Source organism: Micromys minutus (genome assembly GCF_963924665.1).
Source record: "Micromys minutus genome assembly, chromosome: 14".
In the NCBI taxonomy this organism is placed as follows: Eukaryota; Metazoa; Chordata; class Mammalia; order Rodentia; family Muridae; genus Micromys; species Micromys minutus.
In genome coordinates this window covers 35,921,679-35,942,594 of record NC_137983.1, presented here as the reverse complement: position 1 = coordinate 35,942,594, position 20,916 = coordinate 35,921,679, and the positions used below count along the sequence as shown (strand labels likewise).

Sequence of the window (20,916 nt, the reverse complement as noted above, 5' to 3'; positions counted from 1 at the left end):
ATCTATTTGTCCTTCTACAAGGGGGAGGGGGAGGGGGCGAGCTGTAGTTACAGGCAGTTGTGAGCTGCCTCATGTAGGTGCCTAGAAGCGAACTTGGGTTGTTTGGAGGGTTTGAGCCTCGGTGAGCACCTCCCCAGCCTTGAAGTTTGTTCTCATACAAGAATACAGATGACAGACCCACATCTGCCCACACTCTGCTGCTCGGGAATGCAGTTTCCCCTTCTTTACTTTGTACCCCATTTGTTTTGTTTGGCTCTTGCTTTAAGTCGAGTTGTCCTCAGTTTCTAAGAGCTGTGTTTACACACTGTGTTATACCTGTTTACAGTCTATGTTTAAAATGCTCAGGGCTCTTAGAGAGCAGAAGGCTTCCTTTAAAAGGCTCCATGCCCTCCAGCTGTGCCCAGGGACAAACTCTGGTTCATTAAACTGCCACTCAAGTGCCTTTGGAGCATCTGACTCCATTTCCTCGAGTCCACCCAAGGCACCATACGGCATTCCCAAAGGCATTCCCAAAGCAGCCCACGGTAACCAGGGACCAAGTCCTGGCTGGTTAGGCGTGCTTGTAATTCCTTTCTATAGAAATTTCACCAGTTTAAGAGCCACAACAAATGCCTGGATTTCAATAATGCAGATTCTGTCACATGGTTGACTTTCCAGTGAGGCAGACAGTTATGACTCTGCAAATGCTGGCCTGAGCCCCTTCCCACCCTCCTCTCATTCCTGAAGACTGTACTCATTCCTGGCAGTGAACAAGCAGAGTTCATTTGCAAAGGCAGGGCACCCTAACCTGTCCAAAGGCAACTGAATGTCAAAAGGAAACCAGAGGAACCAGACCAAGGTTCTGAGCTGTCTCAGGATGACCCACGAGCCAGTGATACAGCTTCATCTCCAAGAGGGGCTGGCTCTCCCTCTCTTCTTCCAGTCTGACTCCAGGGGACAGCAGGGAAGTGTATACAGTCAGCAGCATGGCTGACAGGGGCTTTTCAGGCAGGTAAGATACACAGGGTCATGTGGAAGTCTTCTGAGGTAGCCTGGGCAGCTCAGTGTAGGGAAGATTTATACTTCCGCATCTCTGGCCAGAATTCAAACAAAAAAAAAGAGGGGCTAGAATCCAACTCAGATGCATGGCTCTTCTCTACTGTCAAGGAAGCCTTGGATTTGCCGGCAAAAACAAAACATTTTTTAATACATGCAAACAAATACATTTAATAAATTTAATGAAATAATAACCACTAGCCAGTTAATAAATTTAATTAAATAATGAATACACTTGTAAGACCCAAATTGAGTCTTATCAATATGAGGCTCCCATGAATGAATGAGACAAGAATTTGGGAATCAATGCAAAAATTAAGAGGTTTATTAGTCCAGTGCACTGGGGTGGCCTACATCCAGGAGAGGCCACCCTCACTACCCATTGGAACAGTTTTTTATACACTTAATGGGTGGGTCACAGCAATGTTGATTAGGTATGCAAGTGTTGGTGGGTTTAGTTGACTTTAAATTGATTGGCTGCTGTCAAATTAAGGAGGAGGAAGAGGAGAAGGAAGAGAAAGGAGAAAAGGAGAAGAAGGGTTGTACTTTACGTATCATTTGCTACTGTGTGCACATCCTTCACACCTATGAACACAGTGCTCGTGTCTGTTTATCAGCTCTAACAATCAGACAATCACAGCTCTAATAATTAGACAAGCACCCCACAGTTGTGAATTAACGAGCCACCTTCGCCCTGCTCTTTTCAAAACTCTTACAACCATCTTTGTAATGCTTACTTAACCCACTTCTAGCTCAGGGTCTTGGCAGACCTTTTTCTGTACCACAGAGGCGGGAGCTAGAAGGAGGATTTTCATCTCAACAAACACCTCCACAAATATATATATACCAGACATAGAAGGTCAACAACATAATCCCATGTATACAGAGCAGCTTGATTAGAGAGAATGAGAGAAAGGTAAGGGATGATAACAGCTGGAATTTGAGGTAATGTAAAAACCTGAACACAGAATTAACTGTTGTAAAGCCTTGTATACATAGTTAATGTTACAGAATAATTACATTAATCTTTTAAAATGTATGTGAGCGCATATGCACTTAAAAGGAGGTCAGAGGGTTCTCACTTTATGTAGGCTCTTGCCTGCCTGCTGGGTTATTACATTTAAAACAGAAAGTTTTGTGTATTTACCACTTCTGAACTGCTAAAACAAGAAAACCTGAGACTGGACATTTGGTTGGTTTGTTCTTGTTTTAAGACAGGATTTCATTATGCAGCACAGGCTGTTTGGGAACTCTGGTTGTATAGCTCAGGCTAGCTCCAAACTCACTGTTTTCTTGCCTTAGCCTTTTAAATGCTTGGAACGGAAGAATTAATTGTGGGCCTCAGATGGGCACCTTACCTGGGTAAATGTTTTTTAAATCTGTGAGCTTAATACCTCATTAACAAAAAAACAAAAGATAGACAGAGAGAGAGAGAGAGAGAGAGAGAGAGAGAGAGAGAGAGAGAGAGAGAGAGAGAGAGAGAGAGAGACTCCTATGAAGTCAGGGCCAGCATCAAGCATGCGATGGCCGAGGATGACCTGGAATTCCCGAGGATGACCTGGAATTCCCGGCCCTTCGGAGCACGGGGATTAGGGAAGCTGCACGCTATCATACCTGGCTCGCTCACTCCCTCTGTGAAATGAGGACCATTTCTGAAGCAGGCTGTGGTGAAGGTTGAATAAGGCTAATCAGAGAGCTTTACGAGATTATGAATGAACAGGGGCTACCAGGATCACACCAGGCACACACTGGAAGAGCTGGCGGGTAGCCTGGTGGCCTACTGGTTAAAAGAGAGGAAATGTCAGCAGCACAAAGGAGGCTGGGAGTTGTGGCCTTCTCAGGGTGCGGCAGGGTCGTGCCTGGGGCCAGACCCACAGTGTAGATGTTCTGTGCTGGCTTCCTCCCATCTGGACAAAACAGAGGTCTACAACCTGTCAGAGCTTCACAGGGTTCTGAAGGAACGGCACCTATGGATCACAGGATCACACGCGGTCCACACTACCTTCTGAAAACTCTGTTTGCTTAGATCTCAGTGACTCACAAAGTACTGGGAGCACGGCTTGCTGCCTGGGGCTATAGCAACTCATCCCAGGCTTTTGTTGGGAACTTCTTTTTCTTCAAGCTCATTCTTCTCCCATGGGTCGCAGGGCAAGAATGGAGAAAGTGGGCGTGCAGAGAATGGGCCGCTTGATCGTTTCAGGTGCTCAGCCCCGTCTGCATGGCAGCCTATTATATTTGTGTGCCAGCGCAGGGGTGGGAGGTATGTATGTGTGGGGAGGTCAGAGCACAATCTGCAGGTTTTATCTTCCACCACACGGGTCCTGGGGATTGAATTAAGTTGTCAAGTGTAGGGATCACCGTCTCTATCTGCTGACCCATCTCGTTGGTCCCCTTTACAATCCGCCACTACGATTTCTCTCAATGAAACTTCTTTTACAATCCACCACTATGATTTCTCTCAATGAAACTTCCTTTACAATCCACCACTACGATTTCTCTCAATGAAACTTCCCTCCTCACAGATCCTGCAGCTGCCAATACCTTCTGAACAGGAGACACTGCTCGCTTTACTGTCTTAGGGACTTCTATAGATTCCTCTCCACACACTCACCTGTGCCTGAGTAAAATTAGTAGACTTCTTGAATAAAGCCAGCCCTGTCACCCAATTTCCCTCCTTCCCCTTGTCTGGAAGGTAAGGTAAGAGTCCTAAACTCACAAAAGGTTTTCCCAAGGAAGCATAAGCCCACTGCAAGGTTTCCAGGACTTCAAAGTCACCTGCACCTAGTGTGTTCAGGTAGTCTTCCGGGGTTCTGTGTTCCTGCTGTCACCTTCCTGACAGGTTCCACCTGCTTTCCTTAGGAGGAGGCAATCTGTCCTCTGTAGCAAGCTCATCTACAAACCTGCCTTGGTACAAGAAATCAGTCTTCTGGAACTTTCTGCTCTGAGGAAGCAGTCCTCAGAAATCTAGATTCATCAAATGGAGTGCATGTGAGGCCGGTGAGCACAGGATCAGAGCACACACATCTGGACGAATAGTAACAGGGATGTGGCTACAATTAATTAAAAACAAGTATTTATTACACACCAACTATGTGTCAGACACTATACAAAGCCTACTCTTATCATAAAGGGAACTTAGGGACTAGAAAGAAAAGGATGGAAAGGCAAGCATGTACAATGGGAGCATATACTCATTTGTAATCGGTGAACTTGAGGGGGAGGGAAGGGCTGTGAGTCTGGGGACAGCCTGCACTATATACAAGACCCTGTTCCTCCTCCTCCTCATCACCCCCAACTCTTCTACCACCACCATCACCATCACCTCCACCACCAGAAATAAAATCTAACTGACTCAGCTAATAAGAATCAACAACAATTCTGCAGCAGCAAGTCCATGACGCAGGACCGTTAGCCCACAATACGAAGGAAGTGAAGGGCAGGCAAGGGGACTTCTGAAGGACAAGCAGCTAATCACAGAGGGACTGAATGATGGCCAGGGAGTAATTAGTCTAAGAAAGGTCCCGAAGCAAAGAGAACTGGCAGGTTCTGTGCTCTGTGGATGTTCCTCCAGAGAGCACACCAGGCATGAGGATCAGGGCGTGCGCGCCCTCAAGACTACGTAAAGGGGCTACGCAGCTACCTTTGAAGTTTGCAGACAGTGAGGTGACTCCGCTAATACAGCATCCTGCTGACCTGAGAGTAATCCCTGGAACCCACATGGCGGAAGGAGAGAACAACTCTCCTTCAAGTTGTCCTCTGACCCCCACACTCATGCCGTGGCACGAACATACATATGTACAAATGCACATGCACACACCAATCATGTCTATGATCACGGCTGCTATTAACCTAGGACTAAAATAGATAAAACATGTTTAAACGACACAACACATAGATGTATACATTTAAGTAATGAGGAATTCTTTTTACACGCCTATAGTTATTTAGAAGAGTCCAAGGGAGCAGGGGCAGTGGTGGCATAAGCCTTTAATCCCAGCACTTAGGAGACAAAGGCAGGTAGTGCTCTGGAAGGACTCTGACGTCAGCAATCATCTCTGACCCCAGTAATATGGAGAACTAAATCAAACGCTTTCGCCATCAGCATTAGCCTAACCTACCTCGGTCCCCTCAAAGGCTTCCAGCTCACCTCATCTAAAACACTCCTCGCTGCACTTAATGAACCATTTCCAGGACTCACAGAGATCCCAGGAACCAGTGGGAAGGCACGTCATGTTTCCCAAGTGAGAAGCCTGGGTTGCATCCCGGGTCTGTACTATGGCTTTACAACTTGAGAGGCGTGTGCATCTGCCTGGTGTCAGCAGCCATGAAAGTTCCCGACCAGAGGGGCAAGTGAGAGCATGGTTCCATGCTTCCCATTTTCTCTGTCCAAATTACCAGTTTTCTTTGGGAATATCTTTCCTGGCACTTGTTGATAGCACTGTCTGGGTTTTAAGTGAGGTCAGTGTATTTTAGTCCTTTAAAGTTCTTGTGGACTGAAGCTAGAAGCAGGAGGGGCTAACGTCTAAACTTAACATTGCACAAGTACTGGAGGTTATTTATGCAGTCAGCATTTGCCAGAAGTCAAGTTACATTGCTATTTTAGGGAAAGAGCTTAAGCAAGTTAAGAAACATTCACTGTATAATCAAATAATCTTTTAAATAACTTTTAATGACAGTTTATCAAACACATTTATACTAAATTTATCCAAAAGATATATCTACTGAAATAGCAACATGCTAGGAAACAAACAGTACCTGCTTGGGGAAGATGATAGACCAGCTTTAGAGTGCCTGCCTATGTTCCTAGCCCAGGCCTTCTGTATGCACAGACTTGATAACTGTCTTTAAAAGGCACAGTAGGCGCTAGAGAGATGGCTCAGTGGTTAAGAGCACCAACTGCTCCTCCAGAGGTCCTGAGTTCAATTCCCAGCAACCACATGGTGGCTTGCAACCATCTTTAATGGGATCGGCTGCCCCCTTCTGGTGTGTCTGAAGACACCTACAGTGTGCTCATATATAAAATAATGAATCGTTTTAAAACAGTCATTAAAAGGCACCATAGAAAGTGGACACAGAAAACATTAGCAAAGGTTGAAATTAAGATTCCACAGCTAATACATCCAATGTAACTCTTGACAAATTCATGCGATTGGAGGAGAGCCAGAAACTGGTGTCATGTATGAGACAGAAGCAAGATTGTGTTGTACATCTGGGCTTTAGGTGTGGAACTCAATGCCATGTGACTGGGGGGGGGGGGACGACTAGGAGCCCCAGTTCATTTTATAAAACAATGGTTTGATACTTTAAAGTAATTTAAATTAAAGGAAAAGTATACAACCAAAAGTAGTAAATCACCAGAGGTAGACAGTTTAATATTTATCAGCATGTCACCATCACAACATTACTAAAAAGATCTAATGAGTATCATTTGCTCACTACTTTATTACCATTTTACATGAAAAGGCATCCCAACCCCTGGCACACTGCCCAAATAAGTTCTCATGTACCCAGAGTCAGCCTCAAACTTTTTATGTAGCTGAACATTGTGATGCTCCTCCCTCTACGTTTCTAGTGCTAATTTTATAGACCTGTATGTTGATCTTCAAAACAAGTCAAATTACAGCCAACCCCTGTAGACAGCCTTAAATACATTGTAGGTTCTTCTTCTTCCCACCCTTATTCCCCCAGTTTCACCCCCATTACTAGATAGGAAAGAAGGATACAGGTGGGGGAGGGGAGAGACCCCTCAGGTCTTTTTGAGTTCTCTTTGAGCATTACTATTGACAAACCACAGCCATGCCCCAAGGAAAGAATGAGGAAATGAATGGACAAGGCTTTAAGATGACATTTGTGTGGCACAATTTATCATTCTGACACTCAAGAGGGAGAGGAAGGGGATCAGGAAGGGGAAGTTCAAGGATCTCCAGGCTCCTGAAGGATATATACCAAGACACTGTCTCAAAACAACAGCCAATCAAATTTATAAAAATTTTAAGATGGATGGATGGATAGATAGATAAATGGATCGATAGATGGATGGATTGACTACCTGAATCCACTGTCCCTCCTAAGCTCCCAACAAGGATTCAGCTTCACACCTGTCAGGGAAATGACCCATGTGGACCTAGAATGTGTTCTTGGTCAAAAGGCATACCTGAACTCAAACCTGATCTCATTGCCCTTTATCTTAAAGCCAACTGAGGGACATGGGAACCAAGAAGGACCATGAAGACAAAGAAAGACTTTTTAATCAAGAAGGATAACTAACATCCTATCTTTAAAAAAAAAATCAGTGGTATGAAAATGAAGGGTGGGAAGAAAGTGCTCTAGACAAAAGCCAGCCTCGACATGAGACCATGCCACATCACATCAGTGATACAGCCACAGAGAGAGACCCCCAGAAGCGATTCTAAGTAAATTATGGCCAAAAGTCTATTCTGTGTGAATGGTGCACTTCTGTTATTGGTGACACTCACCTCTTTGGTATGTTTGAAAACATGAGGGTATGTGTGTTCGGCCCAAGCTCCTTACCAAAAATAAAGTATGAACCATGGAGACGCCAATCTTTCTGTCCAACAGGAAATAGCTCAGTCAGTAAAGGGCTCGCTTTGAGAGCATGAGGTCTGAGTTCAATCCCCACAGATGGTATAAAAATGCCAGGTGTGGTGGCACATACCTGTGACTGAGCAAGGGGAGGCAGAGGCAGGTGGCGCCTTGGGCTGAATGCCAGCTTGGTCAGGTAGCCTAATTGGTGAGTCAGGTGTTGGTGTTTCAAATGAGGCACCACAGCTATTTCTGTGGCCTACACACACACTCAGCCTCTAGCTCCATACACTGTCAAGCGAAAACAGCAAGCTTTTTCTAGCTTTTCCAAGCTTCTTTATGACTGCTGGTGGACTCACCCCAGCATGGATCCCAAGGTCAAATCCACTGCCAGGGACTGTCTCTACCCACAATACTCTGCGAGAGTCCCACCTGATGCGGTCACTTCCTTCTGCTGTGTGCTCTTCAGCAGCAGTAAGTGAGTTGCCGGGGACTCCTCCTCTATGTAACTTTTGATCATCCCAAACATCTGTGTACACGTTCGATTTCCTGAGATCTTTCCCATGCTCAGCTAACAAGAGTTCCCGTGGCCCCTCTGCCTTCCTGCCCGAGGTCTTCAGCCTCCCTGGTGTGCTTCTATCTCTATAGAAGGCCACTGTCTGCCTCACGATGAAGGTCACCACAGACCTGTTTCCTCCAGCTCAACAGGTGAGCACAGCTTCTCTCCCGGCCCCAAATGTTTGCTAAACTCAAGTGAGAGAGAATCAGGAGGGGAATTCACTGTTACCTCCTTACAAGGTTGTTAACGTTTGACCAGCTTGATCCCCCTTGACCTTTAAGGGAAAATTTCATTAAGGACAGAAAGAAGCTCCTCCGCCTCCCGCCACTAATTAAACCACTTTACCAAAGCAGAAACACACTGCTTCGGTCTTTGTTGTATTACAGCTGAGCCCCGGGAGGCAGAGAAAACCCGAGACTTCGGTGGCAAACGCATTACACCGGAGGCCTTTCAGAGGTCACCTACCTATCTGCTTCCCGAATGAAGAGCTTTGCTTTGCTTACAGGGAATCCCATGAATAGGAATCAGCAACATATTCAGGGGTATGAAATCCATGAGGTGCGAAGCTTGGAATCAAAGCAGCCGTAAGAGGCACAGGAGTGGAGGGCCCATTCAGTCAGCCTTCTGTATGTTCCTATCTGTCATTTACCCACCATAGTAAAACACTCTCCCGGAGAAACAGTTTTCTGCACACTTTTCTATTAAATTCAAGCAGCCACATTATGATGGGGGGAGACATCAAAGAATATAAACAATTATGTATGGACATTTTAAAGTCATTTTATGATGCCTTAAAACCACCAGGCTTAAATGCTCAACGTCTAAACGATGAGATACTGGCCTTGGTAACAAACAAGGAGGCCAAAAGGGCTGGGCCATTACCAAGAAGAGTAACTTTGACAGGCGGCTATTCGCTCCATGGGGCAACAGGTATTCTTACTCAGGAGGGCAAAAGCATGCACAGCCCCAGATCTATCCTGTTATACACTCCCGTGTGGGCCGGATCTATCCTGTTATGTGCAGATTCCCAAGGTCAACCAGAAACATGTTAACATTACAAACGAAAAGTTTTGGGTAGCCCAGGATGACCTAAAAATCCCAATCCTTCTGCTAATCAGGGGATGAATCTAGGGCTCAGGTAGGCTAGACGTTTGTCTGTTTCTGTCTTGACTGGCTTAGAACCTTCAGGCCCATACCGAACTTGTGTGGAGGCAGGTCTTAGGATAGATTTAGGAAAAGACCAGTGTAGGGTAGAAAACCCAACAAGGAGAACAGCCCGAAGAATGTCTGTGAGAGCATCAACTAACCCCTGCTCAGCAGAGCGGACTAAATTATTCAGTCAACAAAGCCATTAATGTAAATGGAGCATGGGGGGGGGGGGGTCCTGTACTCTTGCAAATCTCTTCAGTATCTGGTTTACTAGAAGACAATTAGATCCTCACATCTGCTTCTAATTAAATCCATCTCAACACGCTGCTTTGGTTCTAGTGTGGGAGAAAAGTACAGCCTGAAAGAACAAGCTGCACCGGCTGTGATGTCAGAGCTGTGACCCTCTGATATCACAACGAACCGTGACAAAAAACAGTTCTTCTTAAAAAGCAAGATTCTAAGCCAGTGAATGAAATAATGGCCTTCAGTGTACGTTTTCAAAAAACGTTTCCATTGCTTACTTACTTGACATGCATTGGTGTGTTGCCTGCATGTATGTTTGTGTGAGCATTTCTGAGCCTGGAGTTACACACCGCTGTGAGCTGTCATGTGGGTGCTGGGAATTGAACCCAGGTCTGGAGGAGCATCCAGTGCTCTTAACTGCTGAGCCATCTCTCCAGCCTCGTGTGATACACATTTACTACATTTATTCTCCTGTACTTTGCTCATGTCAAGTCCTTGTGGTCTTACCCTTTCTGTCCAATCCTGCCACAGTCCTCTCCTCTCTCCCTCCAAGACCCTTTCTACTTGCTGTCAGATAGTCAAATACAGTCTGTACATGAGAACACATTGTGTGTGTCCTCTGGGCAGGGAGGAGGGCACATTGCCCTCTCCTGTTCCCCTTCTCCTTCAGACTGGACAAGCAGTTGCATCATGGAATCTAAAACATAACAATGAATTTCATAGTCTGTTACATTAAAAACAACTGTTACTTTTAGCATTTTCTTCCACATCCAATTTTGTAATACATCATGTCATTGGAAAAATACTGGTTGAGTTATGTGGCTCCTCCAAATGTTGACTCATTCCACTGTGCCAAAAAAAAAAAAAAAAAAAAAATCATTAATTTCATAGCTATGAGTTGGGAAGCTGTAACTCATGGAAGTAGAAAAGTTTCTAAACTAAATTTTCAAATAATTAAAACTTTAATGTCTAATTTCTATTTCTAAACTTTTGGTCATAAGTTATTTTCCTTAAAATGACAAGCTTATCTTGAATATTTGTGAGAAAACCTGTGTGACAAATCTTCATGTGTGGAGAGCCAGTTTATCAGTTTCCATTAAAATGGCATAAAAAAGACTCAGGTCCAGTTAAAACCACAGAACAGGTGTTTATTTACACACACACACACACACACACACACTGGATTCACTGGTGCACTGACAAGTTGAGGTGGATGAATATGTGCATGCTTTTTTTATACTGCTGGGAATCCAACAGAAGGTCTGACTCCGGTCAAGTGAACTGCCACTGAGTTACTTGCCCATCAAAGACATTATTAGATAAAAAATTTTTGTTTTTTAATAGTAAAAGTGTAAAGAATATAATTTTGGCTGGCAAATCTTGTATAAAAAGGCCAGTAGCTGCGCCCACTGCTACACAGAAACTACTCTCATGAGCATAGTAAAACCAAGAAGAACAAGAGGGTAGAGGGTAGGGGGAAACAGGCTAGACTTCAGAGACCACCTAAGAGTTGAAGGACCGCACTGAGAAACTGCTGTACTGTAGAAGCCTCAACTGATCTTTACTTGAGGACCATAGAATGGAAGGCAAGAACAAACAGGACTTTGCAACAGTTAGCAACACAGTCACACCTAACGACTACAGTGAGCGCCAGAGCCTCAACAGCCAGGCACAGACCTGTAATCACAGCACGTGAAAGGTCCAAGCCAGCCCGAGTTACATGAGATCCTGCCACAAACAAGCCTAACTAAATAAATGCTACCTGCTTCTGGGCCAATCCTGTATACATAGTGCTTCTATAAACATGTTCATCAATAAGCCTAGTTGGGAGAAATTACAAACTCTATGCTTAAAAAAAAAAAAGACAGTCTAGAGTTATTGAGATTTGAATGCACTGGTGTTAGGAGAAAGACACAGACCAGTTCCTGGGTTTGGGTCAGAGCAGAGCCGTGCTCTGATGGTGAAACAGATACCAAGCCAGGACTGATCTCTTGGGAGAAAGCAGAATGATCAGGAATTCAAGGTCAGTTGTGTAACAATTTATCTGCCATTTGAAAAAAAAGCTGTGTCCAAGGCTACATACAGTATCACCAAACTGACCGCCTCATAATGTCATTAAATTATTAAAACCAAAAACAACCAACTACAGGTATTCCTAGGTTTGAAGACCGGTGAGAGGTAGACAATGTTGGGTGTTCAAGCTGGGTCTTGGATGCACCCCCAGGCCATTTTACAGGCTCATTGTGCATAGTGGAAACTTCTAGTCTGACCTCATGAGGTCTTGGGGTCACTGAGAGCATGCCCTTTCTTTCTTTGCTTCTTGGTGATAAATGAGTGTTTTCTTTGGCCACAGCTCGTGTCATAAAGAGCGTGTGCCGTAGGCAATAGGCCCAAACCAATCACAGCATAAAATCATCAGCCAAAATAAACCTCTCTTCTTTGTAGGTCAAGTTTTCTCAGGTAGCATTACAGGTCAGAGAGTAAGAGAGCACAGCTCAGTTAAAAATGGATCCTCCTTACAGCAGTTTGCTCTGGCATCTTTTGGGCTGGGTTGGCTATCTTGCCTTCCAGGACCTTGGCACATGGTATATCTCCAGGATCAATCCTGTGGCCTCTCAGGAATACACCTCTGAGAGGAGATCATTTGGAAAATGGGCAAAGGGGTGCTTTGTTCCTGTGTCATGTTCCTGTGACTGTCGTGAACAGATTCCCCAGGCCTGAGTCTCAGGACAGGACCACTCTCGTCACATCCTGGAATAACTGTCTCTGGAGCCTCGATCCTCCATCCAACTTGTGGGGACTTAGGGGGAGGTGGGGTTAAATAAAACAGGGCCTCACGTGCCCCAGGCTGAACATCTGCACCCTTGCCTTCCACTCCTCAATATATGCACCGACATGTTTTTTCCTGTTTCCTGTTACCTCTGACTCTCTATTACAGTTTCCTTTCAACCCTCTTTTGGTTTGTTTTGAGGTGGAGTGGAGAACACCTCATAACGTTGCCCAACCTGGCCTCCAAGTCAGTCAGTTTTCCTGCCTTGGCCTCTAGTGCACTGACATTAAAGGCTTGAGCCAGCATGCCCAGCTAGCATCAAGATCCTTGCCTATCAAAACCAGTTGGGGTAAAATAAAGATGCGTGTCCTATCATCCCCCTCGGTAGTGGGTGGCCCTGGGAGCATTCCAGGCCACACCAAAGGTGACAGTTAAGGGGCCATGGCTTCTTATTAACATGTTCCTCCTCTATACATTATATGTAAAATATATAACAATGTAATATATATAGCTCTTCTGTTCTTGCGCCTGTCTTCCCAAGGCAGCTCTTTTCAAAAGCCTCGGAGTACTGTCTCCACTCGGCCTCTGCCAGCCAGCTGGAACCCAGCCCTTTCCCAACTAGAACCTTAAAGGTTCTGCTCTGGAGATAGTGGCTGGACAAGTGAGGCACTGTGTGGCCTCACAGTTCCAACGAAGCATCACACCAGGGCTGGTATTTTATACATGTGATGTCGAAGGACACACAGATGTGACCTTGGTACTTCTGGATGGTGACAAGTTTTATCATTATTATTACTGATTATTAATTTCCTTGTATGTAAATACAAGAAGAATCTTTAGGGGAAAGATAAGATTCGGGACTGGGACCTGGCGGTGACCGACAGGAAGAAGACAGCACAGGCAGACTTCTCTCTGCCTTAGACAGCAGACACTGGGACGTTACCGCTCACTTTCTTGGTAGTTGGGACCATGGTGCCTTCAAACCGTGAGACAAAATAGGATCTGTTTGTCAGGGATTTTGCCACAGCAATGGCAAGAGTCAAGTACACACATCAAAACTAAACAGGACAGAGGAGACTATTTTCTGGGCCTGTATTCTTGTTTTCAATCCTGAGAGGCGGAAACACGGCTCAGTTGGTAAAGCAGGTGCTGAATAAATACTCAGGTCCAGACCCCAGTACCCACACAGAACAGTCTTGATGGGAGGGGGCGGAGTCAGGAAGCTCCCCAGGTTTGCTGCCCATCTAATCTAGCCAATCACTGAGCTACAGGTTCAGTCAGACTCTGCTTTCCAAAAACAAGGTGGCCAGTGCCAGAGAGAAAACTGTCTTCCAGAGTCACCCGTACAAAGGTGTGCACACATGTATATACCACACACATCCATGCACACAGAGATTGTGGGGAGCCATTTAGAACTTTTATCACCAGAGGAATGACCGCTACCTTCCCGCTGAGGGAGAGGATTCCAGGGTCAGGGCTGGGCTCTCAGCCCCATAAACCTGCAAGTCAGCATCTTTCCTTTGCTTCCTGTCTCCTCCCCACTGGATCAGATGTCCCTCCTGCCCTGCTCCTAACTTCCCAGAAGGTCCCACTTACGGAGAGCAGGGTTCCCGGCACCTCACAGCACTGGCACCCCATCCAGCACTGTCAGGGCAAGCATCTGGACAGACAAATGTCTACAGGGACTGCAATGGCATGCTGTGGTGCTGCTCTGGAAGACAGGCTCGGAGATGTTTTGGGCTTCAGATATGGAGGCTCAATCCCCATCCCCCACTATGCACAAACTATTAGGAACTCACAGTCCAAAGCTTTCACAGGATCCCTTGAGATATGAAGCTTAGACAGGACTGAGTGAGTGGGAAACTCCAGTTGCAGGCTCCGGAAGCTGCAAGGGCGGAGGGAAATTAAAAGGGTAAATGGTGTTCAGTTCCTTGGTCTACTGGCAATTCCCAAATATAACTGTGTGCCTAAAAATCCCGAGGTAAAGGGCAGAGGAGATAGCTTGGTCAGTAAGTGCTTAGCTAAAAGGCATAAGGACTGGAATTTAAGTTCTAGCATCCACACGAAAGCCAGGCATAGAGGACCATGCTGGGGAAGTAGTCAGAAGATCCTCAAGGGTTACTAGTCTAGCCTTTCTGACTAGTAAACCATAGGTGTCACTAACGTGTGTGTGTGTGTGTGTGTGTGTGTGTGTGTGTGTTTCCCCAAGGTTAACATCTGCCTCTGCAAGCACTCACATATGCAAATGCACTAAGTCCCAGCTTAGATCCCAGCAAATCATAAACCCCTAGGGTTCAAACTCCGGAAGCAGGATTGCTACAGAGTCTGAAGTCTCTTGATAATCTGCTCAAAACTGAATCAGCCCGCAGAAGATACAATGTCTCCAACTACAAGGAACAGGGCCGTGGCACTGTGACTGCCTCCGCGTGGGCAGGAAGACAAGAGTTCACGGTCATTGCTTCAGGCACATAATGAGTTTCAGGCCAACCTGTCTTTAAACAAAGAATGTAAAAGGAGGTCTGTGGAATTTGGGCAAACAAAGGCCCTATTGGGTGTTGGCTGCCTGTCTTTAGGAGCCATGCATATAATAAGCCACAATGCAGACAGCCTAAACTCAAAAGCATTCATTCAACCCCATGTGCACGATGAGATATATGACTAAAGTTATACTTGTCAAATGCCAGGATATTCCGAAGTGCATACAAGACTGCATGTCCCGGGGGAGGGTCACTGGGAAAATGGCTCGCCCAGCAGTTAGGAGCACTTTCTCAGTCTCCAAACCTCACAAGCTGCTTGAAAACCCACCTGCACCTCCTCTAAAGAACCTGACACCCTTCCCTGGCTTCCACTGACATGTGCACACGTGACACAGGCACACAGCACTTTTACCGGCTTCTTACTGTGCAGTGTCTCCATTTTGCTGGCGGTAGGCAATTATGAGCAGATTTAAAACAGAAAAGCAAATCTACAACATGCTAAAAGTTTCCATGAGCACTTCTAGCTAGCTGCTTGATGTTGACAGTCCAAATGCAGACAGCCACAGGAGCCATGACTTTGAGGCATATAAAATACATGTTTTTACACACACACACACACACACACACAAGCCTACCTTCAAACTTCTTACATACATCAGTAAGCCTGTGGGTAAACTAATCAATCACTATTTTATACCTGAGAAAGCTAACGTTCAATGAAGGTGAGATGTCAGACCAAAGTCGTTAAGGGTGCTGGCCTTCAGCCCATTGCCAGATATGCTAGTCTGTCCAGGCTGTTCTGACAGACATTCATAAACTGTGTAAACAACAATATTTGCCGAACAAATCTTCGGGGCACCAAGCCCAAGGCCAAGGCATGGCAGGCTGGATTCTCCTGGGGCCCCTCCTACACACAGAGGACTGCCATTTCCCATGGACTCATAGAGACTTCTCTCCACATGCCACAGAACTCACCCTCCCTCCCTCCTTCCTGTATAAGGATAATGGTCATATTGGGTTGGGTTCCCTACCCTCGGGTCTCATTTGAACTTAAATCATCTCTTCTAAAAAACTTTTCTGGGTGGTGTTAACCACCTGCTTTTAATCCTAACACCTGGAAGGCAGAGGCAGGTGGATCTGAGTTCAAAGCCAGTCTGGATTACAGGGCAAGCCTGTCTTCTGGGACAGACAGGGCAATACAGAGAGACCATGTTGAGAGAAGGCTGGGGATGTAACTCAAAGGCAGAGCGGGCACTTGCGTAGCCTGAGAACCTTAGTTTGATTCTTGATATTGCGAAAACATGCAAGCAAACAAAAACTCAACACTACAACAAAACATCATACAATACTAACTTCAAACAAATGACCGTATTCGTGAAAATACAGGTAAATCTGGGCACACACTATAAACAAGACCGAGAGGCTGACAAATGGGACAGTGTCCTCAAGTTCAAAGCTAGCTTAACCTTCCTCGGAGTTCCAGGCTACCCAGAGATACACATCGGGTCCTTTTATGATACGCTGTCCTCACAACCCACAAAGATTAGTTAGGAAGACTTCCCTGGAACCGTACCACTCACTCCCTCCTAAACCTGGCCCACCAACTAATGGGGAAAACAGCAACCCACACGCTCTGTAAAAACAAAATTGGATCACATCTTACATTCACCCGCTACACCACGGACATCTATGACTTCCTAATCCTGAACGGGGATCATGTGATACGGCTTTATTAGCTCTTTCAACGATCATGTGGCCAAAACATAATTTTCATTTTATCGTGTCACCGGCTGCCAGAGCCAAGGACACCGCCATCGCCATCATACGGTGAGATCCGATTCCCTGCCATGTTTGTCGGCGTACACGGGAGGCAGATGCCTTTGGACTAAGGTGCGGCACCTCCTTCATGGCCTTCACAATGGGGCCAGGACTCCCTAACAACCGTGACAGCCACCAACTTCTTGGCTGGACGACTCTAGTGGGCAGCAGCCACAGCTTCCTTCTTTCCCGGGATGCAGTACATGGTGACTCCCCATTTCGGATCAATAAGGATTGATTGAGGATTGGGAGCGAGCTGTTTGTTGTACAGTCGAGTCAGAGAGCACGCTTCCTTGAGAGACGGTGGAAGACTTTCCGTGTGAGAACAGAGACGGCCTGCACATCAGTTCCTCGGAGCCCCACCTGGACACGTGACTCTCAAGGGTGACTGACGGCCAGGCCACACCCACTCAGGCCTGGGATGTGACTCTCAGAAAACAGTTACGCTGTATAGACACGGGAAGTCACAGTTCCCAAAGGGACCGCTGGTGGATGGCAAGGTCGGCTGAGTCACAGTGGAAGGCTATTTGTCAGGACCTCTGTCGTAAAAAGGAGCTATATAAAGAGAGAGCATGCTTACTTTAATTTTCTCAAGAAAACACTGTTATCTGTTTTGGTTTTTTTTTTCCTTTAAAAAAAAAAAAAGCTTTCTGGTTGGGAGTTTGGGGAACAGTTTTTTTGGGGGGTACCCCAACACTTACTCCATAGCTCAAGCTGACCGCAAACTTTTTGCCACCTCCTGCTGAATCTCACCACCCCTCACCCGGATTACAGGTGCGCAGCACCACACCCAGCTTCAAGTTTGTTCTGCGAAGAGCTGCCCAGCAGTTTTGGTCGCGCCATGGAGACCATCTGATCTCGTCAGACTTCGGTGCTACTGCCACAAAAGGGAAATGACCAGTGTGGCCACACAGCCGGGCTCCGCCGACCGACATGCACTCAGGGTCCCCGAGGATGGCTTCTACCATCCTTTGTGAGCAGGCTGTCCCTCTCATCCCTAGACACATACTGCACAAGTTTGAATTCTAAGAATAGCAGCCAGCACAGATACTAAAGGCTGACGTTTCGTTTCATTTGTCACCAGTGTTGACACTTCCTATTTGAATTAATCACATTCAAGTGACCAGATCCAAGGTAGGCATATTTACACACACACACACACACACACACACACACACACACACACACACACACCCAAAGCATCCTAAAAGGATTTTCTGTAAAGGCCCAGTCAAGAAAAAAAACTTCCAGACACAAAGATAGGTGTACGTGCTTCCAGAATTCAGACAGCAAAATTCAAATCTAATAAATACTATGTATCAGAAAGCACAGGCCTAAATGGGTCAAGATGAATTATGTGAGATATACCTCATATCCTCAGACCCCTCCCCTTATGACTTTCTTTTCTGAATCCACAAAAACCTTTGTGCTTGGCTGTAGAAGAGATGAAGCTCTTATCCAGTGTTTCCCTGCCAGCACCAGCTTTCTTAAGCTGACTGGGCTCCAAATAATTAGCTTTCAGGGGGATCTGATTGAATTTGACACGCATATGACATGGGGCAAGCAAGAAGGCCACGCGCCTCTTAACTATACGGAGAAGGTTACTGCCGGGGAAGCAGGCACAGATCAGGGCTGCGTGCTTTGGAAAGAAGATCAAGAACCACGAGACAGAACATTCCGGATAACTGTGTGAAACCTGGACGTCTATGAGTGCCCTGCCATATTAAATCACACAATGGTTCCGTAATGAAAGGAAAAATTAAAGTCTGCCTCATGCCTCAGCACTGCCACTGATAGAGCTTAACAAGGAAAATGAAGTAAGCCCTCTGAAGTTATTCACCAAAGAAGTCATCGTCTCCACGGGTGAAGGCATAAGCTCATTCATGTGAGGCAAAAAGTCTTGTTCAACAATTAGCCAGTGTCCTTAAATAATTCAAAACAGAAAACATCTCTCTAAAGCTCTCCTGGTCTTAGAATGCTGAAGGCGCCCATTACTCCCCCTACGGCTCTTAACACAGGACGGCTTGCTCCCAGACATCAGCCAAAGGACTGAAGTCACGGTAAAGTGAAGGCAGCACCCCAGCCACTCTTCCCAAGAATCAGGACAGGGAAGACAGTTACAGGCACACTCACAGTGGCCAACAGCCTGTCAAGCAAAGCCAGAAAATGGAAATCTGGAAGGCTTAGTTTCGTTCGAGCTAAACCATTCTTTTATGATGGCCAATCACCAACACGGAAAACAAGAACCGGCTAGCTTGGCAGCCCACGGTGTCATCTCACAAGCACCTCAGAACAGTCCTTTGCTGTTGCTGATTTCAAAACAAGGAGAAGGACTTACATGGCTCCCTGGCAATGAACTGAGGTACAGTGTTGGGCAGAGGAGTACTGGGGTTTGGAGTCCCTACGAGTTTGTTCTTGGCCATCTTCGTGTTTGCCTTAGCAAACTCTAGACGTAGTGTTTGCGGGATTTCAGGATCGAAGCGGATGCCCTTTAGGAAGAAAAGAACAAAGGGGAGATGTAAACCAAAATGGTGACAAAGTAAACACACCATAAACTCTGACCTCCTGGGGAACAGGGTTGGCAAGGGTTCTTATCCTCAGCATTAACACAGAGCATGCAAAACTCAAGTACAACGTGGCTTAGCACTGAACCTTCAGTTACTTGGACACGCAAACACCCCTGTTCTTCCTAGTCTGATTTATAAAATGTGGACCAACAAGTTCATAGCATAGCTTAGGAAACGTTGACTGGCAGGGGCTACTGAGCATGGAAAACGTGGCTGTGATCCAGAGAGTGGCAACGCTGGGCAGCCCTGGAGGATGGCACCTGAAATCCCAAGCAGGCTGCACTCTGAATGAACATAAACAATCAGAGTCTTCAGTGCTTTAAGTGTAGTTCCCATAAATAGAGAAAAGGCATTTATTCTGTCTCCAATTCAGTTTTACAAAGGCAATAAATACGAGGCCATGCATGCTTGGAACACAGGAATTAAACAGCTACAGTATTTTAAATGTAACTGTTATCATTTGATTCCAGTTACTTCGTGAATTTGTTAGGCTCCAAGTGGTCAAATCCTGACTTCTTTTATGGTTGGCTTTCAAGATACATGAGCAAACAAAAGACTCCATAAACTGAGATGAAAGAAAGTTCAGTTGCTCATCCCCATCACTGCACATGACCTTTGAAAAGCAAGATTTCAGCAAGCATGGCGGTGCACGCCTTCAGTACCCGCCGGGAAGGCAGAGGCAGACGGCTCTCTCAACTGAGGCTGGCCTGGTCTTCGGAGTGAGTTCCAGGAAGCCAGGCCTACAAGAGAGACAACCCCTACCCCTAAGAAAAGAAACAGCAAAGGTCATGTTTTGATAAAGCAGATCTCCCAAGCACTCTCAACTACACTCTAAGATTTACACATCAAGTGGGTTTCAGGACTTCCTCTCTCAAGAATGACTCCATGACCAAGCAAAACTAGCAATCTAATGAAAACCATTCAATGCTACCAACAGTGTCAAAGACACACAGGATTCAGACCCCATGTTTGTCTCAATCCTGAAAGTGAATTATGCTAAGAATACAAACGTTTCCTTTATGTGGGTCTGACGATCCCCCACAACCCTTCCTGTGTTTTAATTTATCTTGAGAGTTTCCTGTTATGTGTGCCACCCGATCCCCCACCTTTCTTCATTTAAAGGTAGGGCTGTTTTAGGAAACTTATAAATTCTTATAGGAAACTAATAAAGAATCTCTTAGCTTTGCGGACCGGAATGAATGACTCTGAACATCACAGGTTCGGTTCCAAAGACACAAAAACAAGGAAGAACCAGTGACTGACAGTCCCAGGAATCCAGTTTGAGCAGCTGCAGACAGACAACAGCCCTGCCCCAGAGATACCCTGAGGGGGGCTGAAGAACGTATTCCTGACTTGGCTTGTAAAACATAAAAAATAAAATTTAACTTCGGAGACCTTAATTAGCAAAACTGTCTGACCGCATTCCCAGAACATACACCAGGAGACAAGGCTGTCGTCTGGAGCAGCATTTGCTTCCGCGGACATACAACTGAGACCCACCTCCTCCCACCACAGCTGTTATCACCAGGTCACATCAGGGATCTTAGGACGGGAGGAAGCGAAGTAAGAGAGCTAGCCCGAGTTCAAGGGTAGCACAGGGTGAGAGCCTGTGTTAAAGGAAAATAACACAAACAAACAAAAAAACCCATAAAGTTGGCTCACAACCAAGTAGTCTGAAATATGGACTAATGACGTGTTTTGCTGAGAGCTAACTGTGGTTCCTCCAGAAGGCCCTGCATTCACACCAGAGAAAAC

The 20,916-nt window shown here is 45.8% G+C and overlaps 1 protein-coding gene across 5 annotated transcripts in view; it reads right to left on the bottom strand.

Moving 5' to 3' along the window:
• RBPMS (RNA binding protein, mRNA processing factor) overlaps window positions 1-20,916 on the bottom strand; it is a 142,109-nt gene that overhangs the window by 31,756 nt on the left and 89,437 nt on the right. For all 5 annotated transcript variants that reach the window (XR_013975324.1, XM_080928278.1, XM_080928281.1 and 2 more), the window contains exon 5: window positions 18,933-19,083. Coding sequence is in view for 4 of the 5 variants with exons in the window: in XM_080928278.1 (XP_080784404.1) it covers window positions 18,933-19,083 (151 nt within the window). In the remaining variant the exon portion in view is untranslated. The remainder of the gene's footprint in view (window positions 1-18,932; window positions 19,084-20,916) is intronic.